This window comes from Dryobates pubescens, chromosome Z (assembly GCF_014839835.1).
Source record: "Dryobates pubescens isolate bDryPub1 chromosome Z, bDryPub1.pri, whole genome shotgun sequence".
NCBI classification, from domain to species: Eukaryota; Metazoa; Chordata; class Aves; order Piciformes; family Picidae; genus Dryobates; species Dryobates pubescens.
The window spans coordinates 46910278-46936750 of NC_071657.1; the positions used below are offsets into that span (position 1 = coordinate 46910278).

At 41.1% G+C, this 26473-nt stretch overlaps 2 protein-coding genes and 1 non-coding gene across 3 annotated transcripts in view; all 3 read left to right on the plus strand.

Annotated features, from left to right (window-relative positions):
* The first annotated feature begins 906 nt into the window (after positions 1-906).
* On the plus strand, positions 907-19310 carry HAUS6 (HAUS augmin like complex subunit 6). The gene is made up of 17 exons (XM_054177771.1): positions 907-1338; positions 1949-1980; positions 2649-2742; positions 3658-3787; positions 4357-4501; positions 7100-7165; positions 7302-7353; positions 7545-7724; positions 9572-9753; positions 10320-10449; positions 10965-11061; positions 13740-13867; positions 15143-15262; positions 15849-16022; positions 16809-16941; positions 17314-18306; positions 19149-19310. Exons 1-17 carry the CDS (start codon positions 907-909, stop codon positions 19199-19201), a joined length of 3141 nt encoding a protein of 1046 aa, XP_054033746.1. The 3' UTR covers positions 19202-19310.
* LOC128899549 (small Cajal body-specific RNA 8) lies at positions 14985-15114 on the plus strand. Its single transcript, XR_008463141.1, has one exon. It is a non-coding gene; the product is annotated as a small Cajal body-specific RNA 8 (non-coding RNA).
* A 1309-nt stretch (positions 19311-20619) lies between the features above and the next one.
* SAXO1 (stabilizer of axonemal microtubules 1) overlaps positions 20620-26473 on the plus strand; it is a 42866-nt gene continuing 37012 nt past the window's right edge. Inside the window, exon 1 of the mRNA XM_054178795.1 lies at positions 20620-20696. Coding sequence (XP_054034770.1) covers positions 20620-20696 — 77 coding nt within the window. The remainder of the gene's footprint in view (positions 20697-26473) is intronic.

The window sequence follows — 26473 nt, forward strand, 5'->3', positions numbered from 1 at the left end:
TCAACAAAAGGAGTTGATGAGGATTTGTCCACAAAATTTCCCCTTTCAGTCAACGTAAAAAGCACTCTTCCATCTACCTCTTTGCTGCTGAAAGGAGTAATAGAGTTTGTCTCAGATTCTCTCAGGTTCTTTTTGTTGGGTTTTGACCTGCAGAGCTTAGAAGCCTATAGCTTCCCTTTGGCAAGAGTGCTTTATGAACAAAACGACTCCCTTTCTCTCTACATGCCTTCTGTGTGCAAAAATTTTGGCCATCCTAATGCTATCAGTTCTTGGGCCTGAGATCAGAAGAGGGTAAATGCTTAAAAATCAAAGTTTTCCAGGAATAAGGAAGACACAAAATAAAGCAGAAGAGATGGTGAGAACGAAAAGGGAGACTGACGATACAAACATGTGGGACAGGAAAAAAAAAAGACAGACTAGTTGAATAGAGGGATCCTCTGGCTGCCAGTGATGATCTTTTTATGTTTAAATAAATTATACTCATATTAAAGAATGTTGCGTCTACTTGCACACAGTGACTTCTGCAGGAGTTGGGGTGAATGGAAATTGAACTAGAAGCAGGTTGTTATTTCCAAGGATCAGGCTGAACTCCCACAGAGATCTCCACGTCGCCGGGGTGGCTGCAGCAAGTCTGGAGATACTGAACGGTGCTACTCTTGTGTCAGCCGCAGAAACTTTGCTCGGTGTGTGGTATAGCTGTGAGGTTTGCACCTCTGCTCTCTCACCATGTAACTCTTGGTTGTTGTGAAAACGTTGAAGTCTAGTCACTGAAATGCCTTGAAATAAAAAGTCTGAACCTGTGTGGCGTGCTGTTGGTGTGAGCTTCCCCATTATTTTCGCGTTAAATTCTTTTATTAAAAATTATTTAAAGTGGGAGGGCCCTCTCAAGGCTGTCTAGTTCGACCTATGCCCGAAACACAACGCCATCCACTGCACTTCAGGCCGTTTCGGCGCTTCTTCCGGGCGAGTTTCGAGCGCTGGTTCAGCTCCGCCGGTGCTGCCCGCCACTTAGGGCCTCCTCAGCTTGGCCGCAGCAGTCACACCCTCCGCACCGCCCTCTCGCGGCCTCCGCCCCATCAGCGCCGCGCAGGCGCAGGGCCAGGGACACTACAGCTCCCGGCGGCCAGCGCGCCGTCGCGGCTCCAGGATCCCTTAGGCCCTGCGCGGCTGAAGTGGGCGGTTATGAAGTCTCGCGGCACTTTGGCGGGCCTGCGCGCGGGAGGTTTTAGCGGGCTGGGGACGGCGGCGCGGCCGTTGTGGGTCTGTGGTCTGCTTGGCTACGTTGGTGAAGTTGCTGAGCACCATGGCCCCCCACTGGAAGAGGAGTCATCTTTGGCTGTACGTCCTGGGCCTGGGTTTCGACCCGCAGACTTACCGCGAAGAGTTTAAACGGGGAATGTAAGTACGGTGGTGGGAGCTGGGGAAGGAGGAGGGGTAGCCATTTCGTAGCCGCCGGCGCCCGAGCAAGGCCTCAGATTTCCCCTTGGAGGGAAGGGGGAAGTCCTACCTTGGCCATCGAGGAGCCTAGTGCTTTTGGCAGTGCGTGGGATTGGAAATGCCTAAATTGCTGTGGTATTTTCCCTTGTTTATGCCTGAGGAAACTCAGGAGATAGCAATAATTCCTGTTTTGTTGCTCTCCCGTGGATGAAATGCTGGTTGGCTCTATACCTCCTCGTTTGAAAACTTAATGGAGATAAAACTTGCTAACCGAAATTACTTCAAGTTTGTTAATTAGGTTGGAGAATGTGTAATTTTAATTACGCAGAAAGTAAAGCATTCAATGTATGACTTTCACTATTTCACTCTAATATTTTGAATAAGCGGCCATTAAAACTGCAGTGTTAATTCAGCATCCTCACAACTTCTGATGTATCTGTGTATTAGGAACACGTTCGATAAACCAAACTCTGAGGCATACAATAGCCTTTCCTGCTTCCTGTTTACTAAGCTGGACCACTCCCGTGCAGAAGCATACTTCAGGTATGTACTTGGTTCATATGAGGTTATGGCAGTATGTGTAATAAAGACAGTTGCTGAAGCGGGAGAAAGCATAAGAAAAATATAAGTTTCCTTCTGATCACAACTCTGTAATGTATCAGAAATGTTAATTAAGTTGTTTGATATCATCAGTAACTTGGGAAGCTTATTAGAAACTTCTGTAGTTGCTAAGTAATCTACTTTTCCTATTTATTTCCCTGGTCAAACAGCAAGTAACATTTCCTGGTTAAGAGTTGCCGATAGGATATTGAATATGGCAAAAACCCCATCTTCTGTAGAGGTTTTCCTCAGGTGACTGAGCTATTTTAGCTTATACATGAAAGAAATTGTGGAAGCAAGACCAGGGATATGATAACTGTCAACTTTCTGACTTCCTTTCCTCCCCTCCACCTACCACTTCTGTTTTCAGAGGCTAACATGTCTCTGAAATAGCCTGTAATTATGGCAAGACGACTCGTCATTTTATGAACTTAGCTAGTCTTGATCTAGGCTATATCCCTTAATTTTCTGGTTTCTCCAGGAGGCATCGCTACAAAATATTTGTCTTTTGTTCTTACAATAGTGAATTAGGTGACTGAATATGTGAACATATTTTCAATTTTATTTTCCCTTCTTTTTCTTCTTTTTTCTCATCCTTTTGTAAATGAAAGAGTCTCTTCCCTTCCAAAAGGTGGCTTGATTTTAGGAAGAAGAGCTGTGAATGACTTTAGGAAGAAGAGCTGTAAATGGCTAAAAGATATTGCAGTGAGTGGAATTTCTGTGTTCTCATTCATTTTTGAGGGTAGTGATTTTAGATAGGCATTTTAAAGAAGGTTGTCTTACCAAAGAATTCGGTTTTACTGTGTATCTTATTTCACATAGTTTATCTTAGACTTGTTTGAGGAAAAAAATTGTGATGTGGTGTAATTTAGACAATAAAGACTTAATCTTGGGTCAAAACTACTGTGGCTTGCTCCTGGATGGTGGGATTTGATTAAATCTGAGTTCCAACTGAGAATACTTGCTTTCAAGTTGACAGAATTGCTTAAGTTGCCAAGGAATGTTTATTACGAAGATGGTTTCACATGCCTGAAAAACTTTTTTAAGGTTAGTCTTTCCTCATGGAGAGAGAGTGAAATTTAAGGTGAGCTTTCTAAAAGAAAAGAGACAAACCAAAATTGTTTGCTTTAGTACCGTCTCATGCTGCTTTTGTTTTAATGATAGTTCTAGAATACAAGTCTGTATGTACAGGAACGCATTTTTAGTAATGATACTCAATGTGAAAGCAATGGGCTGATTTTGAATAAGATAAAAGCAGAGCTGAGTACAGTGATTAATGACATCAGTAGAAAATAAGAATAGAAATCTGAGCATTTTTTCAAAGGTAGGGATTATGAGTCAGAGATCAAGAGGTCACAGATTTGTCATTTACCCAACACTGATGTCAGTCTTTGCATTGAAACTTTCTTTTTTGTACAGAACTAGGGATGGTGGAGGGAACAACATTCAAAAAGTTTTAGCCTTTTCTGCTGACTAGATGTCAGCTGTGGTGGCAGAGTAGTTTAAGCTTTGTGTCAGACTTGCTAGCAAGTAAGCTGCAGTGATTTGGTACTCAGCAATATGTTTGATATCTGCTGTTGAGGCTTTATCTCTTAGATTTTTGTTATTTTTTTTTTTAAGGCACAAGAAAGAAATTTTCCACTAATTACACCTTCTTCACTTGTTGCTCCTGGTGGTCCCAGATTTACTGTCTTACTTTATCAGTTTGCAAGACATGTAATGCGTAAGGACCTGGAAGCAAACTCTGTAGGTAAGCTGTAATGGAAAAAATAAAACAGTTTTGTTTGTCATGTTTACTAGTGAATCTCTCAAATCTTAATATATGGATCTCTTAAGTAGTTCTGATTTGGCTACTCAGTTCACAATCTTTCACAGTGTTCTGTGCACTTGCATAGAGCTACTGCTGATCGAATAATGTAGATTGCTCTGCTTTCTATTGCTTATTGGCTCTTGCTCCAAGTTTGGGCTGTGTATGTGCAATGTTGAACATCATTTACCCATAGAAGTAATTGTTTGATCCTAAAGTACTGGACTGCTAGCACTGTACTGTTTTGCACAGCTTGAGGTATTTTGAACCAGAACTGTTGTAGACATCTTGTGTGAAGAGTAAGGAAAGAGTGAGAATGAATGAAAATGTATACAACAGAAAAAAACTAGGGGGCAGGGGGGGGAAACCAACCAAAAAAACCCACTGCATACTGTTGTTTCAGTCCTGGTAAAATGAGTATCTTGATTTGTGATTCTTTCAATTCAAACTAGGTGAATTGGCAAGGTGTGTATTTACTGAAAGTGAATGATGTAACCCAACCTTTTGTTTAGGCATCGATATACCTTTTGCTGAAGCTGCAGCGTCAAGGCCTGATGTACACATGGCAATCGCAAGATGTAGAGTTGCATACAATAAACTTCGGCAAATTTTTCAAAAGGAAGAGTTTGTTAGGCAAGAATATGAGAAAAAAGCACAGTAAGTAATGCTTTTAAAGAAACTGAGTTTTCCTTAAAGCTGACTTTTTGTGTGTGTTCATAAAGATTTGAGGAGACTGAATCTGCTTTACCTCATGAGTTCTGTTGAGCCTCTCCCCATTTTCTCCTCCTTTGCCTCCTTTGCCTTTGTGACAGTTCTACTATTTGTAGGGTCTTACCTGAAGTATAGTAGTCCAAAATGATTTCTTCATTTAGAAGATGTGGTATTTTGAAAGATACAGTACTTGGGCATTAAAAATGATCAAAGAGTTCTGCATATGTGCTGTTGTGGTTTCTCAACATTAGAATGGTCATATTTTAGAATGTAACTGTCTAGATGAAACATTTGGTGTTTGATTAATTACCATGGGACACATTTTATTTACATAAACCTGTAATGGTTTAGCACAAGGGCTAACCTTCCTGCCCCCCCAACACATAAGTGAGGAGAAAAGTAACACACAAAACTTAGGGTTGAGATAGAGTTTAATATAACATATCATAGTCACAGCACATAATTACCTTAGCTAACAATCTAATTAATAATGCACAATTACCTTAACTTGGTCTGTTTGCAGAAGCAGCACAGTGATATATGGGGAAAAAAAGCCCACAGCATAAAACAGAAAACTGAACCCAGTGCTACGGCACTCCCACACGTCTCTCTGCAGTCCCTGCAGAAAGGAGCCAACACCCAAGAACCCTAAACCCAGAAGCAAAGTTATGCTGTTTTGTATAACACACATTCCCAATCTGAGAAACAGGGAATAACTGGAACTTTATGTGCAGGCACAGTATTATCTGTCAGTGAAATTTACAGAGTATGAGTGGGATGGTTTACCTGACTGCAGCACTGTCATGACAGTGGCAGAAAAGGAGGAGTTCCACTGTAGGTCAAAGAAGTTTCAGTGTCTGTAGCATAACCGTACAAGAGGACTTGCTCTGTTTCATGTCTGTGGATCAAGATCAGAGGATTTAGCATCAAGGAAGACCTCATGGTTACTGTGTTGTTTTGCTCCTATTCAAGGGTATAGAGATAACTTGACATGATTTCAGAACTGCTCTATTGTCTTTGGAAGGATAGAAAGACAGCTAAAGAGGTGAGCCCAAAGGGTGATAGTACTTCAAAGTCATAACTTGCAGCTGATCGTGAGCAGAATTCCCTTGGGGTTGATACTGAATCTTACACTATTCCTTGCCTTCATAAAGGGTATGAATAACCAGACTGATTACAAGCCCACCAAACTTGGAGATGATGCCAAACTGTGAGGAAAGTAGATATTCTGGTATGAAGAGCTATTACACAGAGACCTTTCTGGGTTTCAAGACTTGCCCAACCAGACTTAGGTAACATTTGACCAAGATCAGTTTGAAGTCTTGCATGTGGGATGGAGTAATCCTGAACAACAGCATAGGCTTGTGGGTTATTGGCTGAGAAGCTGCTCTGTTAAGGAGGACCAGAGCTGAGAGTAGTGTTGGGTCACAAACTGAGTGCAAGTCAGCAGTGTGCCCTAGTAGTCAAGAAGACTGACGGCGTACTATGTTGTATGAAAAGGAACACAACTAGCAGATCAAGAGGTGTATTTTTTGCTGCCTTGCAATTCTAAGGCAACACCTGGAATACTGTGTTCTGGTTCAGTCCCCCAGTTGAGATCGAAAGATAGGATTGTGACAGAGGAGTACAATGATTAGAGAGTTGGAGAAGTTGATGCATGTGAGTGAAAGCTGTTGAAACTGGGTTTAGCCTGGGGAAGACAAAGCTCAAGGAGTTTAATCAGTCTTCCAATACCTAAGAAGTCATTCAGGAGAAGATTGAGGTGTTTCCTTCACAAGAATATATGTGTGGTGAGAGAAGAGGCAGCAGGCTGAATGTGCTTAATGGAAGTCTCTGTTGGGTAAAAAAAGAGAAAAAAGAAACAAATCTCATGTAAGAAAATTGAACACTAATGTGATGCCCAGGAAAGAATAGAATCCTTGCTGGAAACATTCAAGACTTGACAGGACCATGAGTAACACAACGGAAGGTGCTTCTTTTAATAGAAGGCTTAAAAACGTAGTTCTTAGAGGGCAAAGTCTGTTAACCTTTGCTGACTTTTGTAATTCTGCATCTCTCAGCCTGCTTGAAAACTCTTGATGCTCTTGTTGAGTGATATCCTTCAAAAACTTGATTCTGTAGTGTTTTTAATTCTCTGTCAGGGCAACATAGTTCAGGTATCCAGTGTTTCTGAAAATCAGGCCACTGTATTTTTACATCCATAAACATTTAATAAAAGCATCAGCACAAAAGCAGGTAGTCCAGCTTTTCAAAACTGAGGGATTTGATACTGTACAATTCCTGAATATCTTTGGAAGTTGATATTGATAACTTAGGTTTCTAGTAACTTCATTAGTGTTCTTGATTGTAATAAAAAATGTTTCATGGAGACAGAAAAAATTACAGCTTATTCTCAGTGGTTACCTTGCCCTCTTTTTGCACAAAGTCATGGTGAGGAAGTGAAGTTTAAGGTTTTATCCGTTGTTCCAAATCGGCCTCAATGTGCAAATTTGCAAAGAATAAGTGGTTTCAGAAATCTTTGGTAACCGCTAGCCTTTTTCCTAGGCTTTTGACTGAAGAAATAGAACAGATAAAGTCTGAATATGAAGCCCTGCAGATACGGTCTTGCAAGTAAGTGTGTGGTTTGTGGTTTGTTTTTTTTTATGGTAACTAAATTAGACTATATAAAACAGATTTCTTACCCTATTTGATGAAATGCAGATAGTAAATTTCATTGTGGTCTGAACTTTTTTGCATGTTCATACAGCATGAAACAAAACGACGAAAACAAAAGTTATGAAACTGAGAGAATTCAACAGGTGAGCATTTTTTCTGTTGTGGCACCACACTGAATTTCTTAAAATTTCTGTAACACTTAGTCTCAAATGCTGTTATTTCCACATACTTACCTGTGATTATGCTAGCTTTTTCATCTGGCTTTATGCTCGTTTGATGCTCAGTTAGGTATTATGGCAGACATGTAAACAGCTTTTTGTCGTTGCCCATTTAGGTTCGCAGCATGTGGACATCTATAATGGAAATGTTCACATCTGTGGCAAGGGAAAAAGAACTTGTGGCTTCAGTACTTCATACACTTGAACATCATCTTGGTCAATGCATTTTTGATGGAAGTATTGCTTTTAGAATTCCAGAGTTGTTGATTCTCAGAGTTGAAGGGGATGTACAACAAGTGAGTAGTTTTTGTGCTTCTTGAGGGGTTGGTTTGGTTTTGTTTCATTGGGGTTTTTGGTGGGTTGGGTTTTTTTTGTTTTGGTTGGGTTTTTTGGGTTTTGTGTGGTTGTTTGTTTTTTTTTGTGGGGTTTGTTTTTTGTTTGGGTTGTTTTGTTGATGGGGGTTTTTTTGGTGTGTTTTTTTTTTTTTTTGGTTGACAGTGATGTAATTAGGTACCTTTAAAAAGGGACACTACTTCACAAATGATAAGAGATGTTTGCTCAAGGATGGAGAATATATGTCTAATTAGTACGTAAAAGCTTGCTATAATGATGTTTCAATCACTACCTTTATAAATTCAGCAACTGCATTAGTAAGTCTGAGTAGTGCTTGGTTTCTTTGGTTTAGACATCATAGCTAGGTTGACCTTTTAAACTCTTGATACTAATAGGCATTTGTTTCCAGTGTGTAGTATATGGTGCTGCGTAGGCTTGCCACATCTTTTGTGATTGTGGTTAAACAGAGTATCACAGTACCTCATTAGCTAAAGTTTTATGAGTTTGTATTGTTGTGTAGGCTACTATCAAGGAGCTGATTGTAAAAAACAAACCTGAGACTTTGACCTAGAGTGCATTTTTTTTGGAAATAAAATCATCAACTGCTATTGTCTGCCTGGGCTTGTGCAAACATTTGATACTGTCTGTCATGACATCCTGACTTTTGTCTGTGATGGATGGGCAACGTGTAGCTAAGGAACTGGCTTCATGACTGCATTTGAAGGGTGGTGGTTAGTGGCCCAATGTTTAAGTGGAGAGTATTGACTAATGAGGAGACTGTTTTTTCCTCAGTGCTTGGTACTGGGACTGGTGTTTAACATCTTTTTGGTGACATGGACAGTGGGATTGGGACAGTGCTGGACAGTAACATGGTGACATGGACAGTGCTGGAGGGAAGGTAGCACCTACCAGAGGAACAGGCTTGAAAGGTGGGCCAGTGCCAACCTCAGCTAAGTGCAGGGTCCTGCACATGGAGCAGTTCAGTCCCAAGCACAAATGCAGGCTGAGTGGGGAATGGATAGAGAGCAGTCCTGAGGAGAAGGAGTTGAGGGATGCTGGTTGATGAGAAGCTCAGTATGAGCCAATGATGTGCACTTGTAGCTCAGAAAGCCGACTGTATTCCAGGGTTGCATCAAATTAAGTGTGGCTAGAAGGTTGAGGGACATGGATCTCCCCTTCTGTTTCACTGTTGTGAGGTCCCCACTTGAAATACTATGCATAGGTCTAGAACCCTCAATACAGGAAGAAAATGGAACTGTTGAAGTGGGTCCAGAGGAAGGCCACAAAGGCCTCTGCCGTGAAGACAGGCTGAGACCTTTAGGATTGTTCAGCCTACAGAAGAGGAAGCTCTGGGGAGACATTGCAGCCTTCCAGTATTTGAAGGGGGCATAAAAGACAGCTGGAAAGGAACTTCTTAGAAAAATGTGTAGAGGCAGGACAAGAGCTAATGGCTTCAAGCAGGAGGAAGCTAGATTTGGATTACATATTAGGAGAAAGTTCTTTGCTGTGAGAGTGGTGAGGCACTGGGACAAGATACCTGGAGAAGTTGTGGAGGCTTTGAGCCTGGAAGTGTTCAGAGTCAGGCTGGATGGGGCCTTGAGCAACACATCTAGTTGGAGGTGTCCCTGCCCATGGCAGGGGCTTTGGTACTAGATGTTCTTTGTGGTCACTTCAATGCAAACCATTCTGTGATTCTATGAATTAAAATATTAAGTGGAACTTTGTGTCCCTGCTGTGTCTACAGAAGACATACCTTTCTGAAATTAATGCTGTTCACTAAATCTTTTTTTCTTGCTTGCTGTACTTCAAGCATTGTTCGAGAAATGTATATGAAGGCAAATCACTGAACTTCTTGACAGTCGTTCAGTTATTAAATGAAGCCCTGAGAGCACTGAGAGATGAACATTGTCAATCTGAACTCATGCAACTTCAGGCCATTAACAAAATGGTTACCTTCTGCAGAAAAGCACACGGAATTTTGATTGCAAAGAGGTAGTTGGAAATTTTCTCTGGTTCCTTGCTTTTGAGTCTAAGGATCATAGCTTCCCATCTTGTAGTCTTTTCTAAAATAATATCATTCATAGTGAGAATGTGTTGGTTCAAGTTTTTTCCCTTTAGGAAATTTACATTTTTATTGATTATCTGTAACTCAACAGATTGTTTTCTAGATAACTTCAGTTCTTTTGCATTTGCTTTGTTACTATTTTAGTCTTTGTTTCTGACTTCACTTGCTAGCTGATCTGTTTTGTATTTTTTTAATAATTAAATTTTCTTTATTGTATTGATTTTTTCCTGGGATTTAAAAACTTCATCTGAAATTGGCTTAGGCAGAGTTTTAAGTGTGTGTCTCATCATGTGTATCTCTTAGTGCAGCTCTTTCAATTCTCCTGTAAGAAGTATGAAGACCTACCTAGCAGCTGTTTTTAGGTTGTGAATTTCAGTTAGCTTAGTGAATGCATAAGTTTTGCAGGATAGTACATAATACTCCATCTTTACGCAGAATTGTTTTCTCCTCCAACTGGCACATTAGGTTAATTTTCTGTGTTCATATGTTACAGGCTAGAAATACAGCAACAGTATTCTGTGTCAGCAAGCACATTTATTTCTAGAAATCAGGAAGACTGGGAAGTGAACTGGAAAAGCTTTCTTGGTTTGAATCCACACAATCAATTCGCAGATCAGGATCCAGTGAGTAGTGCTCAATTTATCTGATTCTGGGGATGAGAAAGGGTGAAGGTTAGAGACCAGGTACATCTAAGCTTGTGTCTTCTATTGCAGTGCTTAAGCACTATATGTAAGGCTAGGAAATCAGCACAACAAAAAATGCTTTATTTATTATTCTTTCTTAAACAAGATCCCTCTGACATAATGGTGGAAGCATTTTACTATTATGAGAGTGAGCTGACTGGTTTTGGTTTGTCCATATCCACCCACTGTGGAAACTGAGCTGTCATGTGCTGTATTTCTGAATGTATGTTGAGTTCTGGTTTTCCCTCTTAAGTATTCTATTGTTCATTCTTCAAGCAATTTCCATTCTGACACTGGGATCTGAAGTGATACCTTTGCGTAGGTACCCAGCAAAGAGAGGAAAGGAGTCATGCTGAGTCTGACAGCTGAAGCTATTGTAAATCATTGTTGATAGCTGTTGATATGCACTTTTTTCCCAGTATGGTTGTGTAATGTGTTTGTTTTTCCTTAAAAAGCAACTTGGTTTGTTAAGACCTCCACCACCTCGTCCTTTTGGTCTTGCAGAAGAAGAGCAGCATAGTATACTTAGACAGCATCTAGCATCAGCTTCAGGTGGGTGAACAGGAGATGCTTCTTTTACTTTGTGCCTGCCCCTTCTGCCACAATTGTTAAAAGTAACTTGGAGTCTAAAAGACACCCTGCTCGTCTTGTAATTTTGATTATCTCTGATAATCAAGTATTCAATGACTCCTTGCCACAATTACCTTGCGGTTTTTCAATCTTGGTGTGTCTCAGAGATTCTCTGAAGCTTTTGATATGGCAAAAAACACCAATACTGCAGTTGTTTGGTATTGTATTGTTCTTACACAAAGCATTTTGATACAGATTTCCATGTGCAAAGTCTCGTTCATGGGTTCTAGAGGATACATTCACTCTTAACAATGAAAGTCGCTTAAGGTTGGAACAGTAATAAAAGAAAAATAAGATACAACTTTTCCTACTGGCCAGCTGGGAGGGAAAAATGAAGGTGGCCTTCCAGGAAAGCATCTTTCCCAGGCACATTCTGAAATAGTCATTCCACAGTAACTGTGCTATTTGATCAGGACCTTAATGGATCTCTCTATTGGTTTTTTTGGGTTGGTAGGTTAACAATGTTCTTCAGAGCTCACTTTGTTCTGACATGCATGTCACTAATCAGTAGATGAGCTGATTCTATTTTACTGGGTAGTGCTATGGACCTAGTATAGAATTGTAAACTATCTATAAAATCTATGAAGCAAGGGTGGAAAAGGAGGGAGGAAGGCAGCTTGATTTCATGTCTTTTGCAGTCTCTTTTTTAGGAAAATTAGTCTAGCAGATGTGTATTGGAATTTCAAGGTGCAAAGCAAAAAGGAGGAGATAACTTCTTGTTACAAAGGTGAAACCACTTCTTCAGCAGTCACTATGTAGATGTAAGGCTAGAAGCTGCAACAAAAAGGCTATAGAACTGCAAGTGGAAGGTCATTTGCTTAAATTTCAAATATGAAAGCATTGTGCAATAGTTCTGTGAACTTGCAGTAACATCAAAAAACTTGAGACAAACTTGTATATGTGGCATTCTTTCCACTCTTTGGCTGAGAATCCAGCCACTGAGAAATCTAATTTTCTGCCTATTACATGGCAAGCTTTAAGAAAAGTTAATCTCACTGCACGTTTTGAAATGAGCTTGGATTTTGGGTGTTGAGATGATTACAAAGTGAAATGCCTTTCATATTAGCAAAAGTTGAAATTATAGTTAAGAGAACTACTGTGGTGGTTTGTCCCTGATGCGGGGCCAGATGCCTAGCAAAGCTGCATTATCACTCTCCTTCTTAGATGGACAGGGGAGCAGGAAAACATACCAAGAGGCCCATGAGTCAATGTACAAGCAATTTAACAGGATGAAAAGTGGAAGCAAGAGCAAACAAAGATGTTATTACCCACTTCCCATCAGCAGAGTGTGTTTGGTCACTCCCTAGAAGGCAGGGCTTCAGTATGTGTAGCAGTTGCTCCAGAGGACAGACACCATCAACAAATGCCCCCCTACTTCTTTCTTTCCTTTAGGTTTTATATCTGAGTTGATGTCACATGGAGTGGAATATCGCGTTGGTCAGTTTGGGTCATCTGGCCTTGCTGTGTTCCATCCCAAGTTCTTCCTCATCCTAGTATTGGGCAGTGGGGGCAAATGTTGGAAAAGCACAGCCTTGGTGCTATGCAAGCAGCTCTCAGCAGTAGCCAAAACACTGGTGTGTTACCACCGCTCTTCTAGCTACCACTACAAAACAGCATTATGAAAGATGCTATGGGGAGAGCTAACTCCAGCTCAGCCAGTTAGCCAGTTACATCCCAGTACAATTACTGAGGTTAAACTTTGACTGTTTATTTAAATGAGTGCCAAAATGGATCTTTATTATTCTAGAAAGTCCACAGCTGAGGTATGCATACTTCTGAGAATGTACAGAATGTTTCCTTTGCCTTGACTTGCTCGGGGAGGAGGCAGTGGGGAGGGATTTGTGTGTCCACTGAGGTACTGCTAATTGCAGGTGAAGACAGTGGGGGAAAATGTTGGTTGAATTTTGCTTTGTGGAATTGATGTGTGCAATATGTTGAGTTGAATCTGATGGATATTCAATACCATGCTGACATCATGCCAGTTTCAAAATGAAAATGCTGTCTTGAGTGAAGTATCATGGGGCTGGAATTCCAGATTGTAACGTGAGAGGCTTCCTGTTTTGGGTTGCTATTTCTCGGTTTGGGATGTTGGTCTTTTCTGCTGTGCTCACTGCTGTTTGCTTGGGTAGGGGGAGACATTTTATCTCTGACTTCTGCTGCTGCTTTTGCTAAGGTAATTTTATAGTGCATGATCTCAGTAAATTTCTTCTCTCAACCTATCTTTTTGGGTGAGGGGGGCATTTGAGAGGGGGTTGTGTTAACCTAGGACAATGTGCCACACCATTGATGTGTATGTGGCTATGATTACAGCTTGGAGGAAGCTAGGATGTGTGATTAGTATGTGCAGGCCAGCAAATAGAATCGTGCCTCTTACGCATTCAGGAGCAACACAAATAGGTTCGGTGCTAGTGGGATCTGTAGTTGCAGATGGTGTCCAAGCAAAAGCATTTATTCCATTGTCCTGCTTATGTATTAATTTACTTTTCTTGAAATGTTCATGAAGTCTCCTTCCTGTAAATAATCTGCAGTCACTTGTATCACTTGGGAAGCCTCATCAAAAAAATTGAAGCAATAATGAAACTTTTGTCTTGCTTTTCTAGATATTTATGACTCCACTCATGAAGTGCGTTATGAGAAAGATGATGTGGCATTGGAAACTCTGATGAATAAGTCAGCACTACCACCACGATGGTATGATGTTAACAAGAAATCGATAAAAAAAGCAGTGGTAAAAACAGAAACTTACTTGTTGGAATTAAACATAGTGCATCTCTTCAGTCTGGCTGGGATACTTCAGTAGTCTTCTTCCATGTTGCATCCAGGATAGTACTAAAGTAACTGCCACTTTCTCCATCTGGTGACTGATTCCCTGGTTGTTGCTGAATAGCATGTGCAGCAGCCAAGTTGCAAGGAATTTTTTTTCATTTCTTAACTACTTTCTTCCAAACTTTAAGAGACAGGCGGAGAAAACATAAAATTCCCTAGGCTGGGTTGAGATGGATGTATGTATTCAGTATAGGCTGAAAACAAAATAACATTAACAGAAGCACTTAAAAAAAAAGGAGCCAAAACAAACAAACAAAACAGACACTGAACCAAAAAATTCTTGCCTCCCAAACAGAATTACTGTGCTAAACCTTCTTCAACAAGCCTTTTCTTATGAATCTTCTAAAGCCACTTTATTCTGTGAATTCTCGTGCTTGTGGCCTGTTTCTAATTGTACTTGGTACAGGAAGGCTTCATGACCTTCTGAATAATATTCTATTCAATAATGTCATTCCTACAGATACTTCAGAGGGTACTACTAGATGAGAAAGGGAGTTAGCAAAAGAAGGCTGTCCTCCACTTAGACTTCTGCAGATGTAGGTGTATATAAATCTCAGAGGTTGTCCAAGTAGCTAATGTTTTAAAGCCTAGATTTCCCTCAGTGTCTTCATACAGCACAGATTTTTGTCTGCCTCCCATTCTAAATACAGGTACCAGCAAGTGTTAAAATACTGTGACATCTGTGCTTCCTGAAAAGTGGGGACTGTACCTTATCTTGCAGAGACCTGTGCAATTAACACTGTGCTCATCAGAAATTATAAGACTGAAGTTTTTGATAGCCAGGCAATTGTTAAATATCAATAATTTCTGTTCAGATCTGTGATGATGCTGAACAGATCTGTGGATGCTAGAGGCAATTCAGAGGAGGAATATCTGGATAAAAGAACATTATAAAGTCTGCAGAGGACTTTGCAGTTACCTTTGATGGGACAAAACAGAAGATTTGATTACAAAATGTATTAAAATTCCTTCTTTTTCTGTTTGGTAATCAAGGTAAAAGTTCTGTAAATTACTGATTCTGGGAGACTGATACACAACTAGGGCTAATTCTGCTCTAATTGTCACATGTTCTCCCTACAGCAAAATTGCCTTCTGATGACCGGGACGAATTGAGAGAAATCGTAACGGACAGATACGGGTCAGACAGTATGCAATGGCCTTCTACTAACAGTGTTAGGCCACTTGTTTAATTTGTTTTTTTCTCTTCCCCCCCATCTCCATCTCTCCCTCTAGGCTCTCTTCAGTGCCTTTGGAGTGGTCAGAAGTGTCTGAAAACAGAGGAATATTAATTGAAAAGGTAGTTATTCAGTAATTTTCTGTCGGAGTGTTAAAAATATGATGCTTCCTCTTTACCTTATTTTAAGCCTTGACAGTATGTGGGGAGAAGGGCTATTGTGATTTTTTTGGTTTTGTATTTATTTTTTTAACATCTAAGTTAGTTCTGTAAGGCTATAAAAGTTACCTGTCAGGAGCTTCATCAAGTGCAGCATACAAGGTGTCTCTGATTCCCTGCTGGCTGAAGCAGGCCTTTTGGTGTGAGCTGTGGTCACACTTGGATGTTTTTGCAAGTTATGTGTGAACTTAGGGGTTTTGTTGCGGCCTAAAAGTGACGTGGAAGTACGGTTTTCCAGTTGTTCACTATGGAGTGTTCAAGATAGTTGCAAATGAATCATCTTTGTTCTGTGCAGCACTCTATCTTAGCTTTTGCATACATTGTGCTTTAGATATGATTGTAAAAATGTTTTCTGTTTAATTAAATTTTAAGACTGAAATGTTTTTGTCTGAACACTTAAGGCCATTGCTGCTCATAATTTGTATGGCAGTTTCTTCACACTAATTTTCTGACACTTGAGTATAAAACTTTTAATTAACAATTCCTCTAGAACTCGCATATTGGAACTTGTAAGGGGCAGAAAATGCCTGTGCTTCCAAAGACTGTAAAGGAAGAGTCTTCCACTTCAGAAGCACAGGAGGATGGAGGTGATCATGTTATCCAGACAGAGTCTCCTGTCAAAAAAGACCTTCTTGAGAAAGTCAGAGATGAACTGGCAGAGGAGGTCAGGAAAAGTTAATTTTAAGTTTTGTTTGTTTGCTTAAATTCTAATTTAGTTCAAAGAACAGGTTATTAATTATATCATAAAATGTCTTGTAATCTGCATGTATGAAAAGTTACTTTTTTGGTGCTAAACAGTAGTCAGTATCTCCAAGTTTTACAACTGATTGCCTAATGAGGGATACCCTGAAAACATGGAGCTTCTGCAGTTATAATAATGGTAACATCATACTGAAGTGAATAGCACTTTCGGTAGAGTCATGATTTGATTTTTGTATCCTCTCATGCTTTAATCTATGAAATAATATATATTCAGCAGTGCTCTTTAGTTCTGAAGTTGTGGAGGTTAAGTGTTTAACATGGGCATGGGCATTTTAAGCAGGTATTTAAGTATTTCCTCTTTTTAGATACTTCATTGAAGAATTAACTGAGGAATTCCTTCACATGAGATATTCTAAAATGTGCCACAGCTTAATTTGGGAAGTAAATTTCATCTTTATCTGGCATGTTACAGTTATTTCTCATCTGCTAAAATGTTTTAGTTAATGGAGATACAGCTCTAGTCTTCATGCTATTGCAGTTCTTTACTAGTCTCTTACGTATATTCTTTCTGAGCACATTTACTTATTTTAAAGAGGGGTTCAGAAGCGATGAGGGAACTTAATACTGCATTCTGATTCTTACGCAGAAGAAAAGTCAGGAGGTTCCAGACTCTTCGTATATTTTAGAGAATGGAATTTATTTTTAGCCTTATTTCTAAATAAGGAGGTTATGATTTTACTTCCTGCAGGTTGCAAGAACAGTGATGTCTGACTCACCTCAGCGTGATGAAGGAAAAGGGATGTCATTTGGTGATCTCATTAACTGTCTGTCTTCTGACCCATTTTTAACAAGGAAACAGGTTCCTCAAACTCCGGCTTTGTGTAAGTCTAAAATTCTGGGGTTTTTATAGTACTCATCAATTAGAAATTGGTGCTGTGCTGATTGATGCTGTACATGTCACACAAGACAAAAAAGATAATTATTTCAGTGAAGCTGCAAGTTACCCTAATGGCTCCCTCTGACACAGCATAGTAGGCCTAATAAGATGTGTGAGTACTGTGAATTTGGTTTAACACAAATGTATGTATTTTCCTGTCTAGAATCCCCTTTGTGTTAAGAGAGAAAACTAAGCATAAACAATGTAAAATGACTAAATGTCTTCTGTCTTGGATTGTTTATGTTACTGAAGGGAGAGGAGACAGGTCAGTTTGGAGTGTGATAACTAAAATTTTACCTTGGTTCATTCTGTTTAGTTACTGAAATGAGGAGCTCATGGAGAAAAGCTCTTCAAACTGAGGGATTATCAGAGATAGAGCTGGCCCCAGCTGAGATAATGACAGAAGAAGCTCCTATGGATAATACTGCTGTAATGACGAAGGCAGCAGATCATGGATTCACAGGCCCAGTATTTGTGTCTGGTGTACCTGACTTGTTGGGAGAAACTTTGCAATTGAGTTCATTTAGACCTCAAGAGCAGATGAGGATAAATAGTACAGTTGAATCTCCAGTTTTGGAAACATCTGGAGAGCAGAAGAGTGACAAAAATGAAGCACAGGAAGTAACATGCACTGTTTTGAAGGAAAGTTCTCTAGACGATACAGAAAAGCAGGCACTTCAATATGTAAAGAAGACCATGGATCCTCCAGCTATTCTTTCAGAACACAACGCTAGAACAAATGTTCTATGTTCAGATCCCTCTCAGGATTTCTTACTGGATAGGACACTGCCCTGGAAGTCATGTTCATTCCTAAATCTTCTCTGTCCTGAGACTGGCTGCTTGGGGATATTGGAGGAGACACTTCCAGAAGATAGCATAGATCTCAGTCAATCTATAAGCTTGCAATGTGATGTTGATGAGGTAAACAGTAATTGTGCAACAAGCAGTTCAGAAGATAAGGGAAATACTGAAAAATCAACTCTAAATCCACAGTTCCTGCTCAACAGATATGAAGCACTGAAAAAACCTGCAGCTGCAAGTGAAGAGGAGGTGCATCAAACAAGTAACGAAGGTGAAACTGGAAGTTGCGGATCAGGCCAAAGTCTTGCGCCAGAAAGAAGGGAAGAGGATGAATTTAGCAGTTATGAAGAAGTCTTTTTGCATAAGGAGTTCACCACAACACCATCACCAAGGTCTCTTGAAAACAGAAAATATTCCCTGGCATCTCCACAAGTAGCCTGTGAAGGTGTGACAGAAATGGCATCAGTTGGACACGGACTCCCAAAAGATGAAATACATAAGTTGAAGGGTAAGTGTCTATGTACTTTGGCAACACAATTTTGTCAGTTCCGACACTGCTTAAAGTGCTCTAACCTTCTCTGAATAGTTGAACTGTGCTGTGGAAGTGTAGAAAGGTGGATTATTTGTATGCTTAGATGAGATACAGGAGTAAAAGAAACATACTTGCTTTAGTTAATATCTATATCTTGCAAGTAGGAGGAAAGGCATTAATCTGATTTTCTGAGTTAGTCTGCAGCTATTCTAAAAACAGAGCCTTAAGGTGCATTAGCAATGGAGTAATCTGAACTTAAATTTTGGTAATTCAGTTACTTTGACATAGTGTGTCTGCACAAATGGGGCTATTCAGAAATGTGTTGTAGATAGCTGGAACTTTGTAAGTGCAATCAGGTGTTCATAGTCTCTAACACTTACTGTACATTTTATTAGGAAATATCTTCCCTTCCAGCCTACCTATCCAGTCCCATTTCCAACAGGATTGTCAGCTTTGTGTAACCAGTAGAGCCGTCTGTGGTTACCTGTGAGGTTAATCTTTGAAATGAGCCAGTAATATATATAGAATATATAGAAGACTTGCCAAACAGATGGTATTTAGTGGAGTACTGAGAATTTAACACAAGCAAGTCTCAAGGAATCTATTTTGTGAAAAAAAAGCTTGCTGCAGTTCAGTTTTGTTTAAAATCGTTGCTGTACTAATAGCAAATGATTTTACCTATCCTTAGAACAGCTGTCAAAATTGGAAGTACTGTTTCATGGATCTATTTCTAATGTATGCCAAACACTTTTGGAGCACTATTTCTGTCAATTAATTTGAACATTACAGAGTGCTAACTAGTACACTTTTTCTTACAGATAAAGAGCAGTTGGATGAGCAGCTGGGCACAAAGGACCCATCTTCAGAATAGAATTTGCAAAGCAGAAGCATAGTAACACAGTTAGGGTTCATCTGAGCATCTTCTCCATCACTGTATATTTGGAGAAGCCTGCACCCTTTTCAGTTTCTTTTTGCAGAGACTGTGTTGCAGGCTCCTTGTTTAAAAGTATCAGTTGCCTGCTCTGGTGCTTCCAAATTCATGTTATCTGTAGTACCATTCTATGTACAGCCCATCGTTTTTAAGCATAATCCTAAAAAATGAAAGAACACAGTCTCAAATGAGATCTCTGGTGTTTCCATCTTGCCCCTAATTCCATCTCCAAAAAACTCCCAGCCCAACCAACCAAAAAACTAAACAGAAAAATCCCTAAAGCAAAAAAACCCACCAAACAGTACCACTCAGACTTGGTGCTTTCCATTGGCTGGAATCTTGTTTCTTACTGAGACTTCTGTTGATACTGACATCAGTTCTGCCTGTTGATAGAGGCTGCTCTCTTTTTCTGAAGTGCTTATTTCTTTTGGTATATTACTGAATAAATGTTATGCAATAAAGTGGTTAAAAAAATGTGGCTTCTGGTAGTCTACATGTTTTATTATCAAAGAGTTAATGCGCATTTATGACGTTACGATCTGTGAACTGATAATACGGCTGGTGATGGATTGGAAACGTTAAGAGTTCCACCAGGGAACCTTACTGCAGAGGCACTGACTCCTAGTCTGATGTATTTACAGAGGCACTGCTCAATAACCTTGTTCTTGTATTCTGGTATACCTTTTTCTTCCTTTCTTCCAAAACAAATTGAAGAGTTTTAAGGAGAATAGCTGCCTGCATTTGACATCTTCCCGATAAAGCAGACTTTTACAGTCTTTGAAAAGCGATTTCTGTGCCTGGTTGTGGAAGCTATAATATGGCTGTTCATTCATGAACTGCTAAACCAGAAACGCTTCTTAATATTACATTTACATGTTGATCTCATCATAGTCAAACAGCTAGAGAATTGGAAGGTCTGATTCTAGCTATCAGACCATGGGAACAGGCCCATCCATGTTCCTTGCAGACCTGGATTCTAGAGCTTTGGGCTGATGACTTCACAAAAATTCCCCTGGTGACTGTCAAGGCTTTCATGCCCTGGTCAGAAGAGGCATGAGAGGACTCCTGAGCTCAGAGAAACCTGGTTATGCTTCCCTAGTCCTTCCCTATGTCAACTGGGATATGTAGTGCAGTCTTACTAGTTGTGTGCTCTGCCTCTCCTGGAGATTTCTAGATCTGACGTAATTGTTTCCAGGGAGTGCTGCAGTGTTGCTGAAGGGGCTTGTTTGGTGGGTGGTGGGGTTGGTTTTGGGGGTTTTTTTGTTTGTTTTTTTCCCTTCCACACTTCCCCCCCTAACCCTGCCTGCTGCAGAACATCTGGGAAAGACCTGAATCATTACTGCTCCTCTTCAGCAAACATGTCTCCTGTATCACCTGTGCCTTTGTATATGCTTCCATCCTTGAAGAAGTGTGTTTGTCAGCTGTGCTCCTGTGGGTATGTATAAGAGACTGGGGGAAGGAGCTTGGAGTAGCGGTAACTTGGTTAGTAGGCTATACTGCCCTTTACAGCAGTAAAGAGGCGGTACCTGTTCTGCCTGTTCAACCAGATGGTTCTTGGTAAACAAACAGCAAGGAGGCTTCTGTTTTTTTTATATGTAGGTGGATTACATCTCTGTACTTTTTAGCCACAAAATGGCTTTCAAATGGATGTTTTAATGTGATACCAACTATTGCAGGTGTGCTTATGAAGAGAAGCTCTGCTTAGTGGCAGAGCTCTAGAAGAGGTGAGTAGGTTGAGAAGCATCAGGGAACATGACAGTGATATTGGTAACTGGAGGAATACTGTGCTTTCCCTGAGATCAACAATTGGACAAGGTATATAACACAGGATTCCCTTTTCTGTTTCCATCTGACTAAAGATAGTTGCCAGACAGAGAGGGGACAATGGCAGCAAGTTTCTACCCAGTGCAGCAGGTGCATCCCCTAGCAACAGTTCCCACCTTCCCAGATGCCCTTGCATAGCAGGTACCCTCGCACCCTCTGTAAGTGCAACCTAACAATAACGAAGATAACAGTTTCTCTGGCCCAGAAGTGTTGGCAAAGTTAAGTAGCCCTATGTCCTACTTAAAATGACTAAATTGTCATAGGTGACTCCCTTTCTGAAGGAAGCAGAAAGAGCAATATGCAAACCAGACTCACTTTTTGGGGAAGTGCTATATTTCTGGGGCTTGGGGTAAAGATGTAAGAAATTCTACTCTGGTACAGCCCTCAGATTATTATCCATTATTAATTTTTTTTAGGTAGGCAGTGATAACAAGGCCAAGGGCAATCAAAAGAGTCTTCAAAGCCTTGGGATGATTGGTTAAGGGAGAAGGAGTACAATTAGTGTTGTCCTGTATCCCTCCCATTGCAGGGAATAACGAAGGAGGGAACAGGAACACCCATCAGATCAATAGCTAGCTGCAAGCCTGTTGTCACTGGCAACATTTTAGGGTTTTTGATCAGGGTTCTGTTTACACACCAGGCCTGCTGGCAGCAGAACATGTGTCCCAAAGGGGTAAAAGGCTTTTTGCACACAAGTTGTCAAGGCTTATCAAAAGAGATTTGAGTTAGATTTGAAACTGGAAAGGGATAAAACCCAGGCTCGTGTGACGGTTTTAGGCTATGCCTTTAAAAGTTAGCTACAGATTTCGAGCAGAAAAGTAGAAAAATATGAACGATTCATAACTGGATATAAAAAGGAAAACAAAAGATTATTCTAAATGAGTGTCATTGGCCAGATGTGCGAGATGTACCCTAGCAGTCTATCATATTCCACTTCATTCCTTCTTTGGCTGTTTCTGCTCAGCTGGGGAGGATTTAATTGCTGCTAGCTGACCTTGCAGATGAAAACTTAATTCCTTCTGACGTCTCTCTTCTTTTTTTCTAATTATAGAAGGAAAGGAGGTGTCTTTGGGGGGAGTGGGGCAGCTTTCCCTGGTTGTTTTGACCAGGGGGCTTTCCCTGCTGTTTTCTGATTGTAAATACCTGTATGATACTGTAAATACTGTATATGTGTTAATATTCATTGCATTCCACTGTAGAGTGTAGTTTTTGCTTCTGTTTGCTTCCCAAATGAGTGAGGTGTGCTTTAGTTAATGAAGTGGGAAATTTCAAACCACCCCAGCTCACTGGAGATAAAGCTGGAGGTGACACATCAGTGTTTAGAATAGAATTAACCAGATTGGAAAAGACCTTTGAGATCCTGAAGTCCAGCCCATCACCCAACACCATCTTATCAACTAAACCATGGCACCAAGCACCCCATCCAGTCTCTTCTTAAACACCTCCAATGATGGTGACTGGTGACTCCACCACCTCCCTGGGAAGCCCATTCCAATGGACAATCACTCTGTGAAGAACTTCTTCCTAACATCCAGCATAAACCTCCCCTGGTGCAGTTTGAGATTGTGTCCTCTTGTTCTGCTACTGCTTGCCTGGGAGAAGAGACCAGCTCCCACCTTGCTACAACCTCCCTTCAGGTAGTTGTAGAGAGCAATAAGGTCTCCTCTGAGTCTCCTCTTCTCAAGGCTGAGCAATCCCAGCTCCCTCAGCCTCTCCTCATAGGGCTTGTGCTCCAAACCCCTCACCAGCTTTGTTGCCCTTCTCTGGACACGTTCCAGCAACTCAACATCTTTCCTAAATTGAGGGGCCCATAACTGGACACAGTACTCAAGATGTGGCCTGAGCAGTGCTGAGTCCAAGGGGAGAATGACCTCCCTGCTCCTGCTGGCCACGTTGTTCCTGATACAGGCCAGGATGTCATTGGCCCTCTTGGGCACCTGGGCACACTGGAGACTCATGTTCAGCCTACTATCAACCAGCACCCCCAGGACCCTTTCTGCTTGGCTGCTCTCCAGCCACTCTGACCCCAGCCTGTAGCACTGCATGGGGTTGCTGTGGTCAATGTGCAGAACCCGGCACTTGGATGTGTTAAATCTTACTCTGTTGGACTCTGCCCATCTGTCCAGCCTGTTGAGGTCCCTCTGCAAAGCTCTACTACCCTCTAACAGATCAACATCTGCTCCCAGCTTGGTGTCATCTGCAAATTTACTGATGATGGACTCAATCCCCACATCGAGATCATGGACAAAGATATTGAACAGGATGGGGCCCAACACTGATCCCTGTGGGACAACTTCAATAAATAAATCTTGAAGGCACAGAAACAGGCTGTGCCAATGTGCTGGAAGATGAGCTGCCAGTACAGATGGCCAGTCTGGTTTGGCAATGAGCTTCTGAGCTAATTAAGGGAAACAAATAGGCTGTATCATCTTTGGAAGGAAGGTGAGGTAACCCATAGAATGTTTAAGGATGTTGCTAGGTCATGCAGGGAAAAAACCTAGAGAGGCAAAAACCCATTCAGAGCTTAGACTGGCCTCTGCTGTGAAGGACAACAAAAAATCCATCAACAAATATATTAATGGCAAGAGGAAGGGCAAGGACAACCTCCACTCCTCAGTGGACATGGAGGGAATATTGTAACAAAAGATAAGGAAAAGGCAGAGGTACTTAACACCTTATTTGCCTCAATTTTTAATAGCAGGATAGGTTGTCTTCCAGACAACTGGCCTCCTGAGCTGGCAGATGGACTCAGGCAGCAGTATAGTTCCCCTGGGACCCAGGAGGAAGTAGTTAGAGACCTGCTTAGCCACATGGATCCCCACAAGTCCATGGGACTGAGAGAGCTGGCTCACTGGAGAGGTCCCAGATGACTGGAAACTGGCCAATGGGATGGTGTGCTAGTGAGGTCCCTTGTTCTGCCACCTCCATGGAGGTAGGGGATGGAATGCCATGTGGTAGGGAAGACAAGGTATATTGATGGGCTTAATAAGCATAGGAGTGCTTGGGGATGGTCATCTTGGACTTGGGCCTTCTGCCCCCAGAAATGTGCCTTATGGGGCAAATTCACACCAGTTTTCATTGATGGGTGGTGTTTGTATGTATGATGATGATGGGCAGAGGTACAAGAGTAAGAGTTCAGTGTATTAGGACAGCAATCCAAACTGGGTTTTTGTAAAGACAGTTGCTATAACAGTAAGAAAAATGTTATTTATTTCTACAAAAGAGCAAAATTGATTTAAAATAACAAATTTTGTAATTCCAAAGCTTATGCTGGAGCGTCTAAATTCCTTGATTTAAGTTCTGTCACTCCTCTTGATATTGACTGGAAATTTCCTACCTATTACTTTCACACATTACTGCCTATTACAATTAACACTTACCAGGTTCAATCCATTGTTACTATACACGAGTAAAGTACAATAGAATTAAACCCATATTGTAGACCTTACAGTATTTCAGTGTTGCAAGAACAGAGATTCTTTGTTTATTCAAGATGATTTTTTTTAACCCTTCTTTTTTTGTGTTCCATTCTCTTTCCATGTAGTATTCACAGGAAACACGGAGGGTTTTATAAAACACATTCTTTTGGGAAAAGGTAGCATTTGGATTGACCTAATCATGACGTCAGGTCCTTAGATAGCGTTATCGCATTAAGTCTTTACAGTACTAATATAAGTTGATGTATTTCCACTGGCTATATGTTGTTGACTCCAATATTTAATTTATGTAATGTTTAAAAGATTGTAGGGGTGAGTGGGGAATCAAAAACAAGGTTTAGAAGTATCTTCTAGATTCCTGTGATGTTGCTGATCACAGTGAACATTTATATTTCACATAAAGTAATTAAGGAATGCCACGTGGTCTTTGATGCTGGTCTGGCTTCAGCAGGACAGTGGGTGATACAGCACCTTCAGCAAAGGGCTCTTGCATCTTCCTGGGTAGACTGAGGCATGGCAAATTCTACTTGCACAGGCAAGCAAGGCTTGGATCCTAAGGCTTGTGGCTTCTGGTTTGCAGTGAGTAGGGCTTGTGGCTTCTATCCTAGGTCTTAGACCAGGCAACTCGAGGCAAGGCAAGGCAAATTAAAGCAAGGCAGGTCCAAGCAGGCAAGGCCAGGCAACTAGAAATCAGCCTGTATATAAATCTTACCCGAGATTCAATTGGGCCAATAGGGCAACCAAAGCCAGCAAGCAGTTACCAAATGAAAAGGAACTCTGCCAGGCTGTGGCCATAAAAGGCAGAAACATAGGCCTGGTCAGGGAGAAGCAGTGGCCAATACATGGGCTCTTACCCCAGAAGGAGGCTTGTTTACCCAGATATGTTGGAGCCTATTCTTTTGACCCTTTTCCTGTGTTACCCCAGCTCCTGCAGGAGGGAGGAGGCAGAGGGGTACGATGTCTAGACATTCCAGGACCTGTGTGGGTTTGTGCTGCGCCCCTTTGACTTTACCATAACAAGGCTGCAATATTCTCACTGATGGGCTGCTCTAGTATGGTCCCAGTTATGGTCTTTGGGAGCAATCCTTTGCTCCATTGTGAGGTCCTCCATTCCTGGAAATGGATTTTGCTCTGTCATTGATCTGTAGGGTCTGTGAGGGCTTAGCCCACCATCTCATCACTGTCTCAAGGGGAATGAAGAGGACCTCAGTGTCCATGTGGCTATCTCTCTCTTGAATGTCCCACTTATCTCCAAACAGAAAAATCTCCCCTCAGCAAAGGAACCTGCCAAACAGGTTTTCTCAATATGTTGTTGTGGAGCTGCTGATTGCTTCAGCCTTGACCAGAAGTGAGTCTGACTTTGACCCATGAGAGTTTTTTGCAAGGGAGTTTTCTTGCAAGGGCCACACCAGTAGCTCCCTCCTCTACTATCAAAACCCCACCAGACACAAACCCAGTGCATTAACCCATGCTTCCATCAATTTATAAATGAGAATGTTATGGGCGAAAATGTCAAAAGCCTTACCTATTTTAAGACAGGCAACACCTATTTCTCCCATCTACCAAGCCTATTGTTTTAGAAAGCTTTCAGCTTCATTTAAGCATAATTTCCACTTCATAAATCTCTGCTGACCACTCCTAAAGATATCCTCCAGCTCTTTAGACAGCTAGTGTCTGGAAATGGTTTTCCAGGCTTATTTATTCTCATTTTCCAGGGACTGAGGCTGACTGGCCTGTAGTTCCACAGATCCTCTCTCTTGGCTTCCTTGAAGACATTAGGGACATGCACTTTTCCCTTGCCCTGAGGAGCTTCCTCTCAACTGCTGTAACCTTTCAGTGATAAAGGGCATGGCCTCAGAGACCCAAGCTAAGTCCCTCAGCGACTCTGGGTGGTCCACAGACTTGTGTATGCTGTTTATAACCTGCTCTTCCTCCACTAAGCAGAAATGTT